This window comes from Bufo gargarizans, chromosome 3 (assembly GCF_014858855.1).
Source record: "Bufo gargarizans isolate SCDJY-AF-19 chromosome 3, ASM1485885v1, whole genome shotgun sequence".
Classification (NCBI taxonomy): Eukaryota; Metazoa; Chordata; class Amphibia; order Anura; family Bufonidae; genus Bufo; species Bufo gargarizans.
The window spans coordinates 621,028,998-621,048,079 of record NC_058082.1 but is presented as its reverse complement, the minus strand read 5'-3'; the positions used below and the strand labels follow the sequence as shown (position 1 = coordinate 621,048,079).

General features: G+C 41.0%; 1 protein-coding gene across 13 annotated transcripts in view; it reads right to left on the bottom strand.

The window, feature by feature from the left end:
• Nucleotides 1-19,082, bottom strand: part of ROBO2 (roundabout guidance receptor 2) — a 432,244-nt gene that overhangs the window by 29,601 nt on the left and 383,561 nt on the right. For all 13 annotated transcript variants that reach the window (XM_044284544.1, XM_044284545.1, XM_044284552.1 and 10 more), the window contains 2 exons: nt 6,956-6,998; nt 4,040-4,167 (listed from right to left, as the gene is read on the bottom strand). In XM_044284544.1, the coding sequence (XP_044140479.1) occupies nt 4,040-4,167; nt 6,956-6,998 (171 nt within the window). The remainder of the gene's footprint in view (nt 1-4,039; nt 4,168-6,955; nt 6,999-19,082) is intronic.

The following is a 19,082-nucleotide window of genomic DNA, read 5'->3' as shown; positions in this document are numbered from 1 at the left end:
AATATTACTGAACCTTTACCTATCCAGTGGCATAATTTCAAGCTCCTAGGTCTAAATCTGTAACAGGGCCCCCATCTACCATGCATTTATTTATAATAATGTTGCCTGTTATATGGCAGTGAGACATTTGGGCTCCCTTAGGCACCAGGTTGGACTACTGCCTACTTTATGTACACCCCATAACTATGTCCTTTTCAAGACCTACAGTATGAATTGTAAATCTGGGAAAGCATGATGAACCAGAAATGGAGAATTACCATAAAGCTCATGCAAGTTTTGTGGAACGGAACATTCTGCCCTAGGTAGAATTGCCCTACTCTTGTCAGCAAAACTGACAAGAATTTGACATGTTCTATTTTTTTTTCAGGGCTGAACGGAGATATGGGCACGGACAGCATGCGGTATGCTGTCCGCATCTTTTGCGGCCCCATTGAAGTGAATGGATCTACATCCGAGCCACAAAAAAGTGGACCAGATGCAGACAAAAGTCATGGTTGTGTGCATGAACCCTTAAACAAAAATGAGCAAACGGATTCTAAAATAATCACATTTAAACCGAATTTTTCAAAAATTCAGTTCAAAACAAATTTTAAGTGATTTGATTCAGGCAAATTTCTTAAAACGACATCAAATCATTTTTCAGATCTGAAGACAATAGAGATAAAAAGCAAACATTTTTTGGACCATACATTGCTTAGAATTATTGAACAGTGAAAATAAAATGAATTATGCCGATTTACTTATTATTGGCATATTGTTGGATCGGCGAGCTTTATGGGAAGAGACTCTGCCGTGTAAAAGGACTGTTAGACTCTAGTTCTAGTTAATAGATGGAAGTCCCCATAGGGGTTGTATAATTTAGATTTATAGCTACAGCTCTCACAAACCTGGCAATCCAAAATTGTAAAATTACATTCCAAATGTTCATTTGTTCCTAAAAACATATGGAAAATGACTTTTTAATATATATATACAATTAAAAAAGTGACATTGAATGCTCCACTTTAATAGTTTATTCGTATCTAAAAAGATATTGGATTCACTTAAAAAGATCAGTAATCTCAAATAAATCTTCTATTCACACATGGTGTTTTCTCTTTGTTTTTATGCTTGTTTTGCTTTGTTTTTTCCAGTCATTTTACCAAAAGAGACACCAAAAATGCTGCTGAAAATACTTTAAATATATTCTAAGTCTGTATTCACGGAGGCAGTAATAATGTAGAATCCTTGCCCTGTAGCTGCAAAGTGCCTCATTGCTCCACTAACATTCTATGTGGACACGTCAATATAACAATATAGAAATTACACTTATTATTTTCTTAAGTATATTTAAAGGCTATGGACACCTTTATGACAATTTTTTTAAAGATTGCATTTTACTCAATTTTCAATCAGCATATTACTTCTCAGCCCTGACGGCTCATGTGAAGCCTTATCTCTGATCTTCTGACCTCATAAACACTCATTATAGCTAAACTGTTACCAAACTCATAAGAATATGGCTTAAATGAGTGCTTATGAGGTCAGGAGATCAGGGATAAGAGCCGTCAGCTGAAAGAACTGAGAAGTGATACTCTGCAAACAGACCGTTTTTTTAACCCTTGTATCTCAAAAAGAACTGAACAATTTTAATAAAGGCCAATTGAAGAAAAAAATTTAGGCCAAAATGAGCAAAATGCAGTCATAAATAAATTACTCTGAAGGTATCCAAAGCCTTTAAGTTAAATTAATTAATTTTCCATTCTTTGTAGCCAAGGAACAAGTCCAGACTTATTTGCCATGATTATACTAAATGAGAATGCATTTGCTAATTGAGTATTCTCCACCTTATTAATAGCGATTTTCACTGTATTGAGGTGAATTTGTGGTTTATTAACCCAAACGTACAGAAAATTATACTGTCAAACCGCTTATAAACTTGCTTCATGATTGCAGTATTAATCCTGTATTTTCTTAATTAGATTTAGGATTAAACGACAACAGACAAATGTAGAACTATAGAAATATCAGCTTGTGGCGCGTTCTGTAATGACGATCAATAGGGGACGTTCGATTTCTGGAGGATTTGTATTGGGGCGGATCAGGACCACAAGCTGCTACAGAAATAATTCCCATTGATTACAGTAACTGAAGCTGGAACAACTGAGAACGGCAGCTCAATGATGGCTACAAAGTGGCTTTGGTTAATCCGAGGAAAAAAAGGCTTTTTAAATATGAAATCTGTACCCCCTATGTCTTATACATAGAGAACCTGTCTTTCATTAACATGACAGACCTCTCCAGTATTTACATTGGCTAAACTATAGCTATGGTGTAGGTGATGGGGTTAACCCAGTGAGATAAGTTTTTTCATGACAGAAATGGGCACATTTATATATGTCATAAATTTCCTACAAATAAATACGGTGGGATCAGCCGACTATATATTGTGTATGGGGTGTCCAAAGCGCTTCCTCACAACAGATGTCAGAGCTGATTTCGACAAGATATGGTGATGTCAAAAGTCAAAAGTGGTGGGTGTGTTGGAATCCAACATGCTGAATCCTTTTGTTCTTGCAGCAATGCATTACCATATCCCTAGTTCAGCTTGTATGTATATTCCACCTTGTGTGTCAGCTGAGAACCTCATCTCAATGACCTCAACTCTAAAAAACTATGGTGATTGGCAGAGGCGTACATAGGGAAAAGGGGCTAATGAAGCAGGTGTCCTGGGTAAAATAAGTGCACCAACAAGCCATTCTGTCTTGGCCAGGGTATTTAAATATAAATCTAGGACAATGTATTGAATCTTTGCTCCAGAAAACCTCATTATGTCTAAATCTGAGGCTGTTGAACATCAATGTTTTTAGATCACAATCTGTTTAAAAGGGTGTTTATATTGATGGTCTATCCTCAGGATAGATCATCAGAATCTGATAGGTGGGGGTCCGACACCCGGGACCCCCGGCCTTCAGCTGTTCTATGAGTGCTGCTGTCTTCTCTCTGCTTACAAAACACAGCGCCATACATTGTGCTTTGTATCGCGCTCAGTCCCATTCACTTGAATAGGGATGAGTTGCTCTTAGGCCATGTGGTGCATGAATGTTTCATCACTCGACATAGGAAAAGCAGAGAAAAGGCCACGGTATTCACAGGAGTGCCAGTACCCTCTAAGAGCTGATCAGACCCCATCGATCAGATACTCATGACCTATCCAGAGGATAGGTCATCAGTATAAAAATCTCAAAAAACCCCAATAGTTCCTGACATTAAGCTGATCCCTGTATTATATGGGGAACTTGGTAGCAAGTGTTCAATTTCCCTGTAGCACCTCCACTGGTGAAATAAAGATTACACAGTGGCCACTGTCTGAGAAATGCAAGGACGCTCTGGGTCCTCCAGAGAGTGGTACTTATTTTAGCAGATTGCTACGTAACTAACAAACACTGGTCCTAATTGGGAAACTTTATTAACTCATAATTCCCCAATTTGGTATATAAAAATTTATTTTTTAAACCAGGCTACTCCATTAAAGCGTTATTGTAGTTTTTAGAAATTGATGACTTATCCTTCATATCCTTCAATATCACATAAGTGGAGGTCCGACACCTGTCAACCCTGCTGATCGGCTCTATTTGGCAGCTGCCTGCACCAGTTCCTTTCAGAAGGAACTGAAAGCTGGAGGTACTGTGTAGTGGCTGTGCTGGGGTACTACAGCTAAGCTCCCATACAAGTGAACCTGCCATGGCCATTATTCCAGCTACTTCTATTGTTTAGTTTCCGGCGCATGCAGCTAACATAAAACAGCTGACCAGTCGGTGTCTCGAACAGGAGAATATGTCATTAATATCTAAAAGCTGGACAAACTTTATATTGAATAAAACATCTCATACTAATATACCTTAGAGATGCAGCTGAACTTAACCTCCACAACGTTTGACGTCACCATGTCTGGCTGACATCAGCTCATTAAAGAACCAAGTAAATGAAGTTGAGTTGAAATATTCAGTATTTGATGACAAAGTTCTTAAACCATCATTGATTACCAGAAAGTACTGACCTCCACATCCAAAATTCACCAGATCATTTGGTCCATTGTTGCTGTTGTTTACGGGCATGCTAGAAGCTGGCCAGGAGTCGGCAAGCCATGGGTAATTAGGGTCACTTGGATTTAAAAGTCCTGGGCGGCTGTAGAGTTAACAAGAAAGGGCGTTATTTATCAGCAGCATTCTGTATCGGTAAAAATGTCCCCCAGTGATACAAAAAAACTAAACAAATGCAAATCACTTCATCCAATCATCAGTCGTGTCTCCATGCATCTGAATGAAATATACTGTCTGGGAAATGGAGTAAGCTATCAGCTAGGGAGGAACCTTACGTGGGGCTATGTGATAAATGAACACCTCAAGGGAGAAATCACTCACAGTGACTCTCCTGAAACAGTCATTTCCAGGACTTTAAGCTACTTTTTTTTCTTCACCTTTCACATTTCAAATATGTGCCTGTCATCCAGAAACTGATCCTTTGTCTCCCTGAGCTTTGTAGTATAAGACAAGGCAGGCTGGTATTAAACTACTGGAAAATGCATGTCACCTCCTCGAGTTCCTTCATTAAATCTTGTGTTGTCATGGAGATGCGATGCATTCTGGTGCTGGTGATATCTGTAGGTGATGAAAGTTCCCTCATGGTCTTTGGTGACTTGACCTCAGTTGATTTCTTAAATGACCACATTAAAAAAACGATCTCAGTGGACCTGACGAATGGTATGGACTGGGTCAACCTTGAATATGGGAAGACACCATCTTCCATAGTGAACTAGCTAGAAGGTAAAATGAACTTATAGAAGAAGCACTTCTAAAGCCAAGAACTGTTACAACCGGAATGTGGAAAGTCATATTTGTATAGTTGATATTTCCATCTATCCTCCTCTTCGGAGATATCTATTCTCGAAGAGAAATTTTACTTCTCATCTGCTTAAAGTAACCTTCATATGGGCACTTTACAGACCTTCACATGGTCAAATATCAAAAAGTTTCCATAACATATTGTTATTATTTGGACCCAATCAACCAAGATGGCAGATATTATTGCACATGGTTTATCTGAGAATGGAAAAATTTGCCTGCCGCAGATTTTTAAAAAATCTTATGGTGTCCGCAGCACAATCTAAAGGAACACAAAGAGATTTGAAATAGGAAATGTCAGCCATGTGCAGATTCACCCAATTTGCCGATTTACAAAATGTGTCCAACTCTGTAGGAACAGCATTAGGGCATTTTACCATTAAGGCCACCTGCACATGAATGCGGGTGAACACACATAAGGTCCACACAAATGTCCATGCAGATTTATGTGCGTTTCCGCAGCATATTAGAACCAAAATCTGCAATGTCTAATGCAGATTTTATTCCCAATTTGATGCGATTTTGCCACATTTCTCACCCTTCCACTGGAAAAGGGTGAATACCACAGCTTAAACTGCAAACACAATTGATGCTATCTATTTTGTAGTCCGCACAGCAGGTCAATTATCTGCAATAATCTACAAAGTGTACATGAGATTAGTGTAATCTCAGAAACTTTGCTGGCACTGCCAATCTCATACAATTTGCTGCTGGAAAAAACGCACACATTCCGCAACATGGGCAGGAACTGAATAGAATGCGATACTTTAGCTTACTGCCTCGTGGCGTTATAGAGGAAATTGTCAGTCAGACAGTATATGGACACTATATGGAACTTCACAAGAAAGAGTCAGTAGAAGGCAATGTATCAACTCTGGGCGAGGAACATGGCTCAATTTTCTTCAAATGTCAAATAAAATGTAAGGCCAATATTTTTTTGGGATATTTTTATATTAATTATGAAGATTGCTGATGTGATTCATTTTGACCCTTTAAAGCAGGCATCCTCAAACTGCGGCTCCCACAATGCCCTGCTGTAGGCTGATACATGTAGGCAGTCTGGGCATGCTGTGAGTTGTAGTTTTGCAACAGCTGGAGGGCCGCAGTTTGAGGATGCCTGATTTAAAGCCTCAATATCTATGTGCGCCCCACTAAATGTAAATAAATAAGTAAATAAATAAGTAAACATACCCCCTAATATGGTTGGAAAAATGGTAGATATGAGTTTAGGTAGTATATACTATACAGTGTGTGTGTATATATATATATATATATCGCCTAGACTCATACATGTATCATGTTTCCAACCATATTAGGTGAAAATAAAATCCCACGCATGGTGCATTCCTGCAAATCCAAAGCAGCATTCATAATCCTTGTGGTTTTCCAATAAAACGCTTCCTTTCAATCCCTAAGAGAAGACCCTGTTTCCAAGGCAACGGCAATAAAGAAAAAGACACTCTTCTGGCAACATCCACGAGCTCTCATTAGGCCTAATCTCCTTTTGCTAAAATATTGATTAAATAAGAGATTGCAACTTACAACCAGGGTCTAATTGCAATCTCCATATTGGCAAAGGGAATGCAAATGAGGATATATGGCGGCACTATCAAGGTTTTATCAGTTTCGATTGAGTAGCCAAAGTAGGACAATTCAGTCCTATCAATCCACGGCCTATCCATCATCCATGAATCATTTATTCTGTGATCGATTACGTCTAATTGTTCACTCGAGGCGATTCACAATGAGCCAATAGTCGGCCTTTAACCACCGCCACTTCATTTGCTAACGTCCGCTTAATGCAATAAACGTTCTGCTGGTAAATGGACGCATCACTTATTACACTATTCATTTCAGTTTTTGTGTTGTTTTTTTTATTTTTTTTGCCCTAGATGTCAGGGAATAGAACCCAAGGCATCTGGGGTCAGCAATGTTCACCAAAGGCATTGGAGACAATTGGGTCGGGATGCAATATTCCAGATAGCTGATCTGGAGGCTCCGAGCATTGCAGCCTCGGGACACCGACACAGAGGTGCACAATTAGAAGATTGCTTTTTAATTTCATGGCCTACCTTCCGTTACTCATTAGTCCTCCATCTCCTCTTTGAAACGTGACTGTGGATTAAAAAGCAAGAAGAAAAACAAAGTCAATTAAGGTTTAATGCCAGGCTCATCATTACAATGGTCGTCAGAGTGCAATCCTAGTGGTAATTACTCCATTACCAAATAACCGGCTTATATTAAATATACGACGCTCGGAAGAAAATGCGTCTCTCCTTTGTCAAAAAGGCACGCCTGCGATTTCATCAGACACAAAGGAAGATCATTTATTTCGCTGTTCTCTTCTAAATGGGCTTGTATGCGCTCCGCCAGGAAGGATAAAAAAAGAAAAAAAATTTGCAAATACAGGCCGCAAGGCTCATTTTCCAAAGCTCAGCATAATCACGTTGGCACGTGACCAAACGGAATGAATAGAAATGACATACAGATGTAGCAGAGCTGAAATCGTCACCGAATCCTTCGAGGCTCCGTTGTTTGCCAGAGCTTGTCATGCACACGCTCGTATTACCGCTCCATTTTGTAACCAACTGTCATAGGGCTGTACTCCACATGCCTCCAGTTACACACCAAGGATTCATGCACACTACCATATGTATTTTGCGGCCCGCAAAACAAGGATCCGTAAAAAATGCGCATGACGTCCGTGTGCATTCCGTATTTTGCAGAATGGAACAGTGCTATCCTGCGGACCAATAACAGGACATGTTCAATTTTTTTTGTAAAACGGACATACAGAAACGGAATGCACATGGAGTCATTTCCGTTTGTTTGCGGCCCCAATGAAGTGAATGGTTCCGCATATGGGCCGCCAAAAAAACCCCAGAATGGACACGGAAGCAAAATACATTCTTGTGAATGAATCCATGTGGAGGGTTTTTCTGTTGAATTCCAGTAAAAAAAAGAAAAAACTGGCGTACTCCATCGGACTGTATGTATTTGCTCTGATAAGTATCTCTCAATACATACAGAATCCAATGCAGCCTGTAAAGCAGTGCTCTTAGGCAGCAGAATGTACCAAGGGCCATGCAAGCGTCCTATGGCCAAATATATATATATAGTTTTAATGATATGATGTAAAATAATACCCATCTTACCAATCCACTGCTTTTCCCATTCTAGCACTTCCTGATGCCCTCGCCAGTCTCTACTTCCTGTTTCCTCTTAAAGGGCATCTGTCAGCAGTTTTGCACCTATGACACTGGCTGACCTGTTACATGTGCACTTGGCAGCTGAAGGCATCTGTGTTGGTCCCATGTCCATATGTGTCTGCATTGCTGAGAAAAATGATGTTTTAATATATGCAAATGAGCCTCTAAGAGCAACGTTGGCGTTGCCATTACACCTTGAGGCTCTGCTCTCTCTGCAACTTCCGTGCCCCCTGCACTTTGATTGACAGGACCAAGCAGTGAAAACACATCATTCCTGGTCCTGTCAATCAAAGTGCAGAGGGAGTGGCAGTTGCAGAGAGAGTAGAGCCTCTAGGTGTAATGGCAACGCCCCCGTTGCTCCTAAAGGCTCATTTGCATATATTAAAACATCATTTTTGTCAGCAATGCTGGCGCATATGAACATGGGATCAACACAGATGCCTTCAGCTGCCAAGTGCACATGTAACAGGTCAGCCAGTGTCATAGGTACAAAACTGCTGATAGATGCCCTTTAACATGCAGCAAAGTGATTGACTGAGTGATGGAAAGGCAGGACCATGAAGCATCAGAAAAGGAGTGATGGTGGGTGATGTCAGCATCACTTCTTTTATTATTTTACACCATACAGAGTATTTTTTTATTAACTTCCGAAAAAAAAAACCTTTAAAACTACAACAGAAGGTTTACTAGCAGTATTTAGGAAACAATACTGTTAATGCTAATACTGTATCTCAATAAGTTGGGCCAGGTGACAAGCCCAGCTCTGCTGTATCTGTTACAGGGTAGGAGGTGTTGATTTTTCTGATCTGTTAACTGTCGGTTGTGGAATAACACCATGGGATTACTGGATGCAATAAGAAACATTTGTGAAAACCGACAGAAGTGGAAATGGCGGTGTACACCCAAGGCACCCGACTCAAAAGTGAGAAGATGCATCTGGTGTTAGAGGCACTGCCACCGTTTCTGCTTCCTCTTGGTTTGATAAATGCTCCTTGGCGTGGGTACCATTATGTGATGACAGTGCAACCGGAGAGATGACAACGTGAAATCAAAGCATGGTGCACACAACAATAGTTTTATATTATTTAAAGTAGAGCCCCCACAATTTTTTTTTTATTCTCTGACCTGTTAGAAAGGTACATGAGGTAAACTGTATTGAACGTAATCTTCTTAGCAGTGACAGTATTTGTGAGTTATAACCTCCCCTCTGAGTCTCAGCTGTGTCATGTAACCAACACTCTGATCTCCAACTGAGACAGGACAGGAAGTCAGTTACTTCCCCATTCATTCTTATGAGACTGACATTGAGGCTCCCATAGGAATACATAGAGAAACTGGCTTCCTGTCCACACATAAGAAGCTGTGTTATTTAGAAATTGAGAGTCACATGACACAGCTGAGGATCAGAAGGGAGGGGATAACTCACAAATATAGTCTCTGGTAAGAAGATTACCCTCACTACAGGTAATATTCTTCTACAGAGAATAAAAGTTGTTGTGGGAATTACTTTTTTTTTTTAAACACCTCCAATGTTATGTCTTATATACTGAATTTTATAGTCACCTAGGCCTTGTTTTCTGACAAGAGAGCTCCAAATCCCCTTCATATATGTAAATAATGAATATAAAAATGCCTGCAGCCACCAGTAGGGGAGCTTAGGAGCTTACTGCATACTGTTTAGACTTTGAACTGTATAGGAAAACAGTACACAGTAGGCACATGAGCTCCTCCTAGTGGTGACTGTAAGTAGTGCAATTTTCATTATTTTAACTACATGTCTATACAAGGGATTTGGATCTCAGCAAATGCACAAAGCTGCATATATTGGTGCCAAAAAGTGGACATTCACTTCAAACATTGCTGAGTGGCTATGCTTCAAGAAAAGTCATACTGTCAATATAAATGGGAATGGAATATATATATAAATAATGAATTTATATGGAGTCTTAGAGATATATTTTAGATTTATATAGCAGTCACATTGCCATGGAGCTACCTCATGGTGCATTGATTTAATACGGGGGTGACATCACGGAGGCAGGGCAGTGCCCTCTATACTCCTTACATACATTTAACTGATAATTTCATGAATTCTTGGACGAATCCAGAGAGATATAGATAATGGCTGACTCCATCGTGAGCGGACGTCACCTTTACACTTTCCTACACGTTAGGACAATAGACAATGGGGACACACATGAAAGCAATGTGTGATACATAAAGCACAGTAGAGCTTCCATGCAGGTGCTCCGTCTACTACACAAAGAGTAGGCTCTATATGGAGGGTACAGAGCACATCTGGAGCCATCATGTCAGCGGTGCGCCTAATATCAGAGGAATGCTGATACCATCCCTTAATTAGAATGCAAGGCATTTCTGTAATAAACTATAAAACGAAGATTAAAAATAAGATTCATGAATCCCAGACAGTTCCTGAATGAATGAGCGCTGGAAACAAAACATTGCAGCCAGTCAGTAGTTAATCAATACCGGCGAAGGCTGTCAGATCTCATTGTAATTACAGTACGCCTGACAGCGCCTTCCTCTTATCACGCCGCTCCCTTATCCCAGGTATTCTCCTATACGCTTCATCACAAAGGTGGGGTCCAGAACCTGCGAACCCCCATCATTGTCATTTCCAGTGTAGATGGGGGTCACACATCAGTGGCCACCTCTACATTGAAGCCTTCTATGGAGATGTGATAGGCTGTAATAAGGATGTGCTTGTTGTATTATGATTTATCACTGAGCCAAATCCAGCTCTGCTACATCTGCAGAAACATAACGTGACGTTGCACAGTCTTTGGGGATTACACCTCTGTGCGGTTAGCATGACATATCATTGCACCTATGTACTGCTCATTTATATCTCTGGGGGGGGGGGGGAGAAATGCATGCGGGGGGGTCTCTTTGCTACTGAATCGGATTAACCCTCATTAACCCTTAGAGTTCTATAGTAGCAGGGACACAAATCTCTTGAATGGTATTGCAGTTTCTGTGATTTGCACAGCAGCTCATATGTTTGCTCATAAGGCACATACAGCATATAAATATATTACATAAATGTACATATAGTGCATAAATAAATGAAGGGAGTCTGTCATCAGTTTTGATAATGATTAACTGCTGACAGCACTAGGTAGAGGCTGAGGAGAGCAGGACAAGCAGACCTTTTGTGGAGCTGTTATTATCAGGAGTAGTGAGAATATGAACATTTATTCTGCCAGGTTCTGCTCCTGAAGTGCGCTGGAGGCTTCACGGTCGCTCACACACTGCTCTCCGAATTAAGCTGCTTCACAGCTGAGGGTGAGGTCACTGTGAGGCCTCCAGTGCACTTAAAGGGCTTGTGCCATGAACAATATTTTACATTTTTCAAACTAGCACCTGGATTTGAATACTTTTGTAATTGCGTGAGTTTAAAAATGTAGTATAGCCACTGGGTTACTTATTGAAATCTATCTGTATAGCGCCACCTGCTGTTTCTCCATCCATCTCACTGAGCTGGTTACACACGCTCAATTTAAATCTTTAACTGCCACCAGCCATGTGTTCTGTGTGAAGCTGTTACAGGGACAGAGCTGTGGAGAAATGGCCCACCCCCTGAGAAAGGACACACCTCTAAACTGTAATAGGGAGAGAGCTGCAGCAGAAAGGACACACCTCTAAGCTGTAATAGGGAGAAAACTGCAGCAGAAAGGACACAATCAGTGGTGTAACTAGAAACGCCTGGGCCCCACAGCAAATTTTTAAATGGGCCCCTCCCCCAAGCTACTTTTTTGCAACCCCCTCCTCTTGTCAAGATCGCAAGTCAAGATCGTCCTCTCAGATGAGATCCAGTTGCCGCTCGGTCCATTTTCTACATTGTTACTGTATATAATGTCACTTTATGATACTGTTAAGGGGGATCTGACAATAAAATATTTTAGTCCTCATCCTGGGTGGGCCCCAAAGCAGTCGCTTCCCCTATAGCTACGCCCATGGACACAATTTCTAAGAAGGAACGTGTCCCTGAGCTGTGATAGGAAGAGAGATAAAGCAGAAAGGACACACCACTTCAGCTGCCAGCATGAAATAACTCTAGCAGTGCAATTAGAGCAAGAAATGGGGACATTTTTGGATCTATGTGAGGTACAGGGCTGGTTCTGGCTTTGTTAGTAAAAGATTATTATGTACAACTGTATATAATGTCCGATTTTATTTTTTACATCAATCATGGCGCGCCCCTTTTAAGGAGAAGAATTTGGCAGAATAAATGTTCATATTCTCAATACTCCTGTTAATAAAAGCTATACAAAATGTATGTTTGTACTGCTCTCCCCAGCCCCTGCCTATTTCTGTCAGCAGTTTAGCAAAACTAGCAAAACTGCTGGAAGATTCCCTTTAAATGACTATATAAAATGTATGTAGAAACCACACATTTCTAAAGGGAAACTTTATTTTTATCATACTACAATATATACATATAGATACATATATATATGGTGGTGATGTAGCAGAGCTGAATTTATCATTTTCAGCATTGAAGAATCTCACAAGCTCTGCTATACATGCGATTATATTAACACTCAATTATTGCCAGCACTCCGATAGATAAAGCCAACTTATAGTCTGGTTACCAAAAACCGATTACTAAAAATCTCCTGGGTGGCGGGACTCCACACAGCTTAGACATTTTTAATTTTTAAATACATAAAGATGTTGCTATTTTGATGACAATATAATTTTTAAGTAGCAATCTCAATGTTGACTATCCTTCAAAGAGTCATTCTGATGACAGCCTTGTACGGTTGGGAGTCTACAGGACTGATTTCACGAGAAAAGCATCTTTCTTCTAAAATCTACAGACGTTAGAGAGGTCTATCAGTATCTGTTTTCCCATAGGTGTCCATTGCTATCAGTGGGAAGCTATTTATGTTTGTGCCCTCACAACCGATTCATTCTTAATAGGGATCCAAATTAGTCAAAAAAGTCTATCCTTTTAAAGGCTATAGACACCTTTGGGGTATTTGTTTATTGCTGCATGCTACTCATTTTGTTTCTGGGCATATATATATATATATATATAGTATTTACTCATTTATTTATTTTATTGGTCTTTATTAGACCTTTTCTCTCTTTTCCTCTATAGTTTCTCTTTCAGTGTATCTGCAGACTACCGGTTCCAAATTCACGGAAAGGAAAAGAGGGGTGTAGAAAGGGGCATAAAACTATACTTTTATTGATATGCACCAAAATAGGGGGGAAATAAGACCTAAAAATCACTCCAAGGGCGGACAGTATGTCTAACCAACGCTCAGAGGACTTATGAAAAAAAAGCCTTGAGCGTTGAGGCTATGCTAAGGTTGGATGTGATGCAATTAACCCAGCACCACTACTGCCACCAGAGGAATGGATTGTTGTCACACTGGTACCAGAGAACGCCACTATGCCCAGACTGGTATATTGTAATTTCACCCAGTGTAAAATTACTGAAGTGTGGAAGTTCTAAGCCAGTTGTGAATAGATAACACTGCGGCCAAAAGCAAACACTTATAAAGGGAAATGAAAAAAATCTGTGTGTGTGTGATTCCAGAAACCTGAAGCAAATATAGCGCAGTGCAACAGGAAGCCCATAGACAAATAACCACTAAGGTACCCCCCTATGGGTTTGGGGATGTATAGGCAACATTATAAGTGGTTTAGAAAAAAGAAGGAAAAGTGGGATGAGATCCCACCAATTCATCCGCTTTGTGACTAGTATGAGTTGCAGATGAAGGGATATCAAACCCCAAAGTAAATAGGCTCCGGAGCGAAAGAGTCAGCTCTGCTTCATCTTAAGCAGCGTATCTCGGCAGGTCGGCACAATATGTATGAGCTCATCTGCCCAAATGTCAGCACATCAGCTTGACGCGTTTCGTAACACTTTGACTCATCAGGAGCATACTGACTGGCTCAGGTACATAACTGGCTGAATACAACTAACTTTGCTGCATATCAGCTGTCCCAGTGACGTGGTGACAGCCTCCGGCGCTGGTACGGTCATGACTACTGGTTCCCCCTTCTCAGTGAATCCATCAGAGAGCAGCTCTGACGGCTCGGCCTGTGCCCTTATCTCTGCTCTCCTGACAGCTTATAAACACTCAGGGTCTGTCTCATCTCAGACAATGGGGGTATATTGCTTGAATATGGCCCCAGTGTCTGATAGGTGAGGGTCCCACCGCTGAGACCTGCACCTATATCCAGAATGGAGCCCCGAAAGTGGTGGAGGGCGCACTGCGCATACACAGCCACCCTCCATTTATTTTCTATAGGGCCACTGAAAATAGCCGAGCACTGGCTCAGTTATTTCCGTCGGGCCCATAGAAGAGAATGGGAGCGGTGGCCGGTCATGCACGGTGCGCTCCCATTCACTTCTATGGGGAGAGCGCTTGGTGGTGGGCAGACACAGAGTCCTCCAGCCACCACCTTGTGGGGCTCCGTTCCCGATATAGGTGCGGTGGGACCCATACCTATAAGACAATGGGGGCATATTCTAGCAATATGCCCCCATTGTCTGAGATGAGACAACCCCTTTAAGCTGAATTCTTATTAACCACTTCAGCCCCCCTAGCTTAAACACCCTTAATGACCAGACCACTTTTTACAATTCTGCACTACACTACTTTCACCGTTTATTGCTCGGTCATGCAACTTAACACCCAAAAATTTTTTACCTCCTTTTCTTCTCACTAATAGAGCTTTCATTTGGTGGTATTTCATTGCTGCTGACATTTTAACTTTTTTTGTTATTAATTGAAATTTAACAAAAAAAAATTAAAAAAATTAAATTTTTCACTTTCAGTTGTAAATTATTTTTTTTTTTAAACGACATCTATATATACATTTTTCTCTAAATTTATTGTTCTACATGTCTTTGATTAAAAAAAAATGTTTGGGTAAAAAAAAATGGTTTGGGTAAAAGTTATAGCGTTTACAAACTATGGTACAAAAATGTGAATTTCCGCTTTTTGAAGCAGCTCTGACTTTCTGAGCACCTGTCATGTTTCCTGAGGTTCTACAATGGCCAGACAGTAGAAACACCCAACAAATAACCCCATTTCAGAAAGTAGACACCCTAAGGTATTCGCTGATGGGCATAGTGAGTTCATAGAACTTTTTTGTCACAAGTTAGCGGAAAATGATGATTTTTTTTCATTTTTTTTTACCTTACAAAGTCTCATATTCCACTAACTTGTGACAAAAAATAAAAACTTCCATGAACTCACTATGCCCATCATGAAATACCTTGGGGTGTCTTCTTTCCAAAATGGGGTCACTTGTGGGGTAGTTATACTGCCCTGGCATTTTAGGGGCCCAAATGCGTGCAAAGTAGACTGAAATCAAAATCTGTAAAAAATGGCCGGTGAAATCCGAAAGGTGCTCTTTGGAATGTGGGCCCCTTTGCCCACCTAGGCTGCAAAAAAGTGTCACACATGTGGTATCGCCGTACTCAGGAGAAGTTGGGGAATGTGTTTTGGGGTGTCATTTTACATATTTACAGATATTTCTCTCACCCGCATGGGTATATGTAAAATGACACCCCAAAACACATTCCCCAACTTCTCCTGAGTACGGCGATACTGTGTGACACTTTTTTGCAGCCCAGGTGGGCAAAGGGGCCCACATTCCAAAGAGCAACTTTCGGATTTCACCGGCCATTTTTTACAGATTTTGGTTTCAAACAACTTTGCACGCATTTGGGCCCCTAAAATGCCAGGGCAGTATAACTACCCCACAAGTGACCCCATTTTGGAAAGAAGACACCCCAAGGTATTTCGTGATGGGCATAGTGAGTTCATGGAAGTTTTTATTTTTTGTCACAAGTTAGTGGAATATGAGACTTTGCAAGGAAAAAAAATCATCATTTTCCGCTAACTTGTGACAAAAAATAAAAAATGTGTAGGAACTCGCTATGGCCCTCATGGAATACCCTGGGGTGTCTTCTTTCCAAAATGGAGTCACTTGTGGGGTAGTTATACTGCCCTGGCATTTTAGGGGCCCAAATGCGTGAGAAGTAGTTTGAAATCAAAATCTGTGAAAAATGCCCTGTGAAATCCGAAAGGTGCTCTTTGGAATGTGGGCCCCTTTGCCCACCTAGGCTGCAAAAAAGTGTCAGACATCTGGTATCGCCGCACTCAGGAGAAGTTGGGGAATGTGTTTTGGGGTGTCATTTTACATATACCCATGCTGGGTGAGAGAAATATCTCGGCAAAAACAACTTTTCCAATTTTTTTATACAAAGTTGGCATTTGACCAAGATATTTATCTCACCCAGCATGGGTATATGTAAAATGATACCCCAAAACACATTCCCCAACTTCTCCTGAGTACGGCGATACCACATGTGTGACACTTTTTTGCAGCCTAGATGCGCAAAGGGGCCAAAATTCCTTTTAGGAGGGCATTTTTAGACTTCTTCTCACGCTTTAGGGCCCCTAAAAAGCCAGGGCAGTTTAAATACCCCACACGTGACCCCATTTTGGAAAGAAGACACCCCAAGGTATTTAATGAGGGGCATGGCGAGTTCATAGAATTTTTTTTTTTTTGGCACAAGTTAGGGGAAATTGATTATTTTTTTATTTTCTCACAAAGTCTCCCTTTCCGCTAACTTGGGACAAAAAGTTAAATCTTTCATGGACTAAATATGCCCTTCACGGAATACTTTGGGGTGTCTTCTTTCCGAAATGGGGTCACATGTGGGGTATTTATACTGCCCTGGCATTTTAGGGGCCCTAAAGCGTGAGAAGAAGTCTGGAATTGAAATGTCTAAAAAATGTTATGCATTTGGATTCCGTGAGGGGTATGGTGAGTTCATGTGAGATTTTATTTTTTGACACAAGTTAGTGGAATATGAGACTTTGTAAGAAAAAAAAAAATCAATTTCCGCTAACTTGTGCCAAAAAAATGTCTGAATGGAGCCTTACAGGGGGGTTATCAATAACAGGGGGGTGATCAGGGAGTCTATATGGGGTGATCACCACCCTGTTATTGATCACCCCCCTGTAAGGCTCCATTCAGACGTCCGTATGTGTTTTTCGGATCCGATCCATGGATGCGTGGATCCATAAAACACATACGGACGTCTGAATGGAGCCTTACAGGGGGGTGATCAATGACAGGGGGGTGATCAATGACAGGGGGGTGATCAGGAAGTGTATATGGGGTGATCACCACCCTGTTATTGATCACCCCCCTGTAAGGCTCCATTCAGACGTCCGTATGTGTTTTTCGGATCCGATCCATGGATGCGTGGATCTGTAAAACACATACGGACGTCTGAATGGAGCCTTACAGGGGTGTGATCATCCCATATAGACTCCAAAACAGCGTCTAATATACCTGTTAGGGGTTAAAAAAATCGCATCTACAGCCTGCCAGCGAACGATCGCCGTTGGCAGGCTGTAGATCCAGTCTCTTACCGGCCGATCCTGTAAACGCGCGCGCCTGTGTGCGCGCATTCACAGGAAATCTCGCCTCTTGCGAGATGACGCACGGATGCGTCCAGGAGAAATGAATCGACCGCCTCCAGGACGCTTCCGTGCGTTAGGCGGTCCTGGAGTGGTTAAACAGATAATAATGAGTGTTTATTAGCCATTAGGAAAGTACAGATAAATCTGCGGATACACTGAAAGTGAAAGCTGTAGAGGAAAAAAAAATATATACAAAATGTTTAAGAAAGACCAATAAAAAAAAAATGATTTTTAGCCCAAAGTGAGTAGAATTTAATAATAAAACATGTCCCCAAGGCTGGAAATAAACCATGTTATACCATGTGCCTATGAATACAATTTCTTCCCACTGTATTCAATGACACTACCCTCCTCATAACTGTGTGAGCCTTCAAATACCATCTCAAAATCAGGAGTTAATGTATTCCAACTTCATTTAGTGTCATGAAGATACCCTATAGACAATTGAAGGGGGTCTAAATTTAGTGTCAGATATTAAAACCTGATCTTTCAAATGTCAGTAGCTGCTAGACTATATTGGCTATGGACAGGCATCTGTGACCTCTCCTTGTCCCTTAGGATCCCAAGTCCCAGTTCATGCAAATGCAAATATAGGACCCTATGGGATATAAGCTCCTCTTACTTCATCTCATGTTGGGTGGTCTCATTACGTTGACATGCTTTATGTTGAAAATGCATCATGCAATCCAAATGTGCCTAGGAGCTAAGGTCTGGTATAATTATGTTTGGACACATGTCAATTGATTTCTTGACATTTTTTCCATACAGTCATCTTTATCAACAAATAAACTGCCTTCTCTTTGCTAAATTTAGTTTTCTTGGGTCCAGTCTAACATATAGCAAATAGAAGCACTACCATGTGCACTGATACCCTGCAAAATATAAACCCTTTTACTACTGAACTGTTCATTCGCCCTCTAGTGGTAAGACAGAATATTACTGCACTCCCATATTATACCACCTTAAATGATGTATCAGTAGGCGCTTCCACCAATCTAACCAGATATGTCAGTTATCATTTTAAAAACTGGAAACTTTAAAGGGCATCTGTCAGCAGTTTTGTGCCTATGACACTGGCTGACCTGTTACATGTGCACTTGGCAGCTGAAAGCACCTGTGTTGGTCCCATGTTCATATGTGTCTGCATTGCTGAGAAAAACAATGCTTTGATATATGCAAATGAGTCTCAGGAGCAACAGGGGAGTTGCCGTTACACCTAGAGGTTCTGCTTTCTCTGCAACTGCGGCGCCGTCTCCACTTTGATTGACATTACCAGGTGTGATGACGTTTACACTGCTGGGTCTTGTGAATCAAAGTGGAGAGGGTGCAGCAGTTTCCGAAAGAGCAGAACCACTAGGAGTAATGGCAACACCCTCGTTGCTCCTAGAGGCTCATTTGCATATATTAAAACATCATTTTCTCAGCAATGTGGGACCAACACAGATGTCTTTAGCTGCCAAGTGCACATGTAACAGGTCAGCCAGTGTCCTAGGTACAAAACT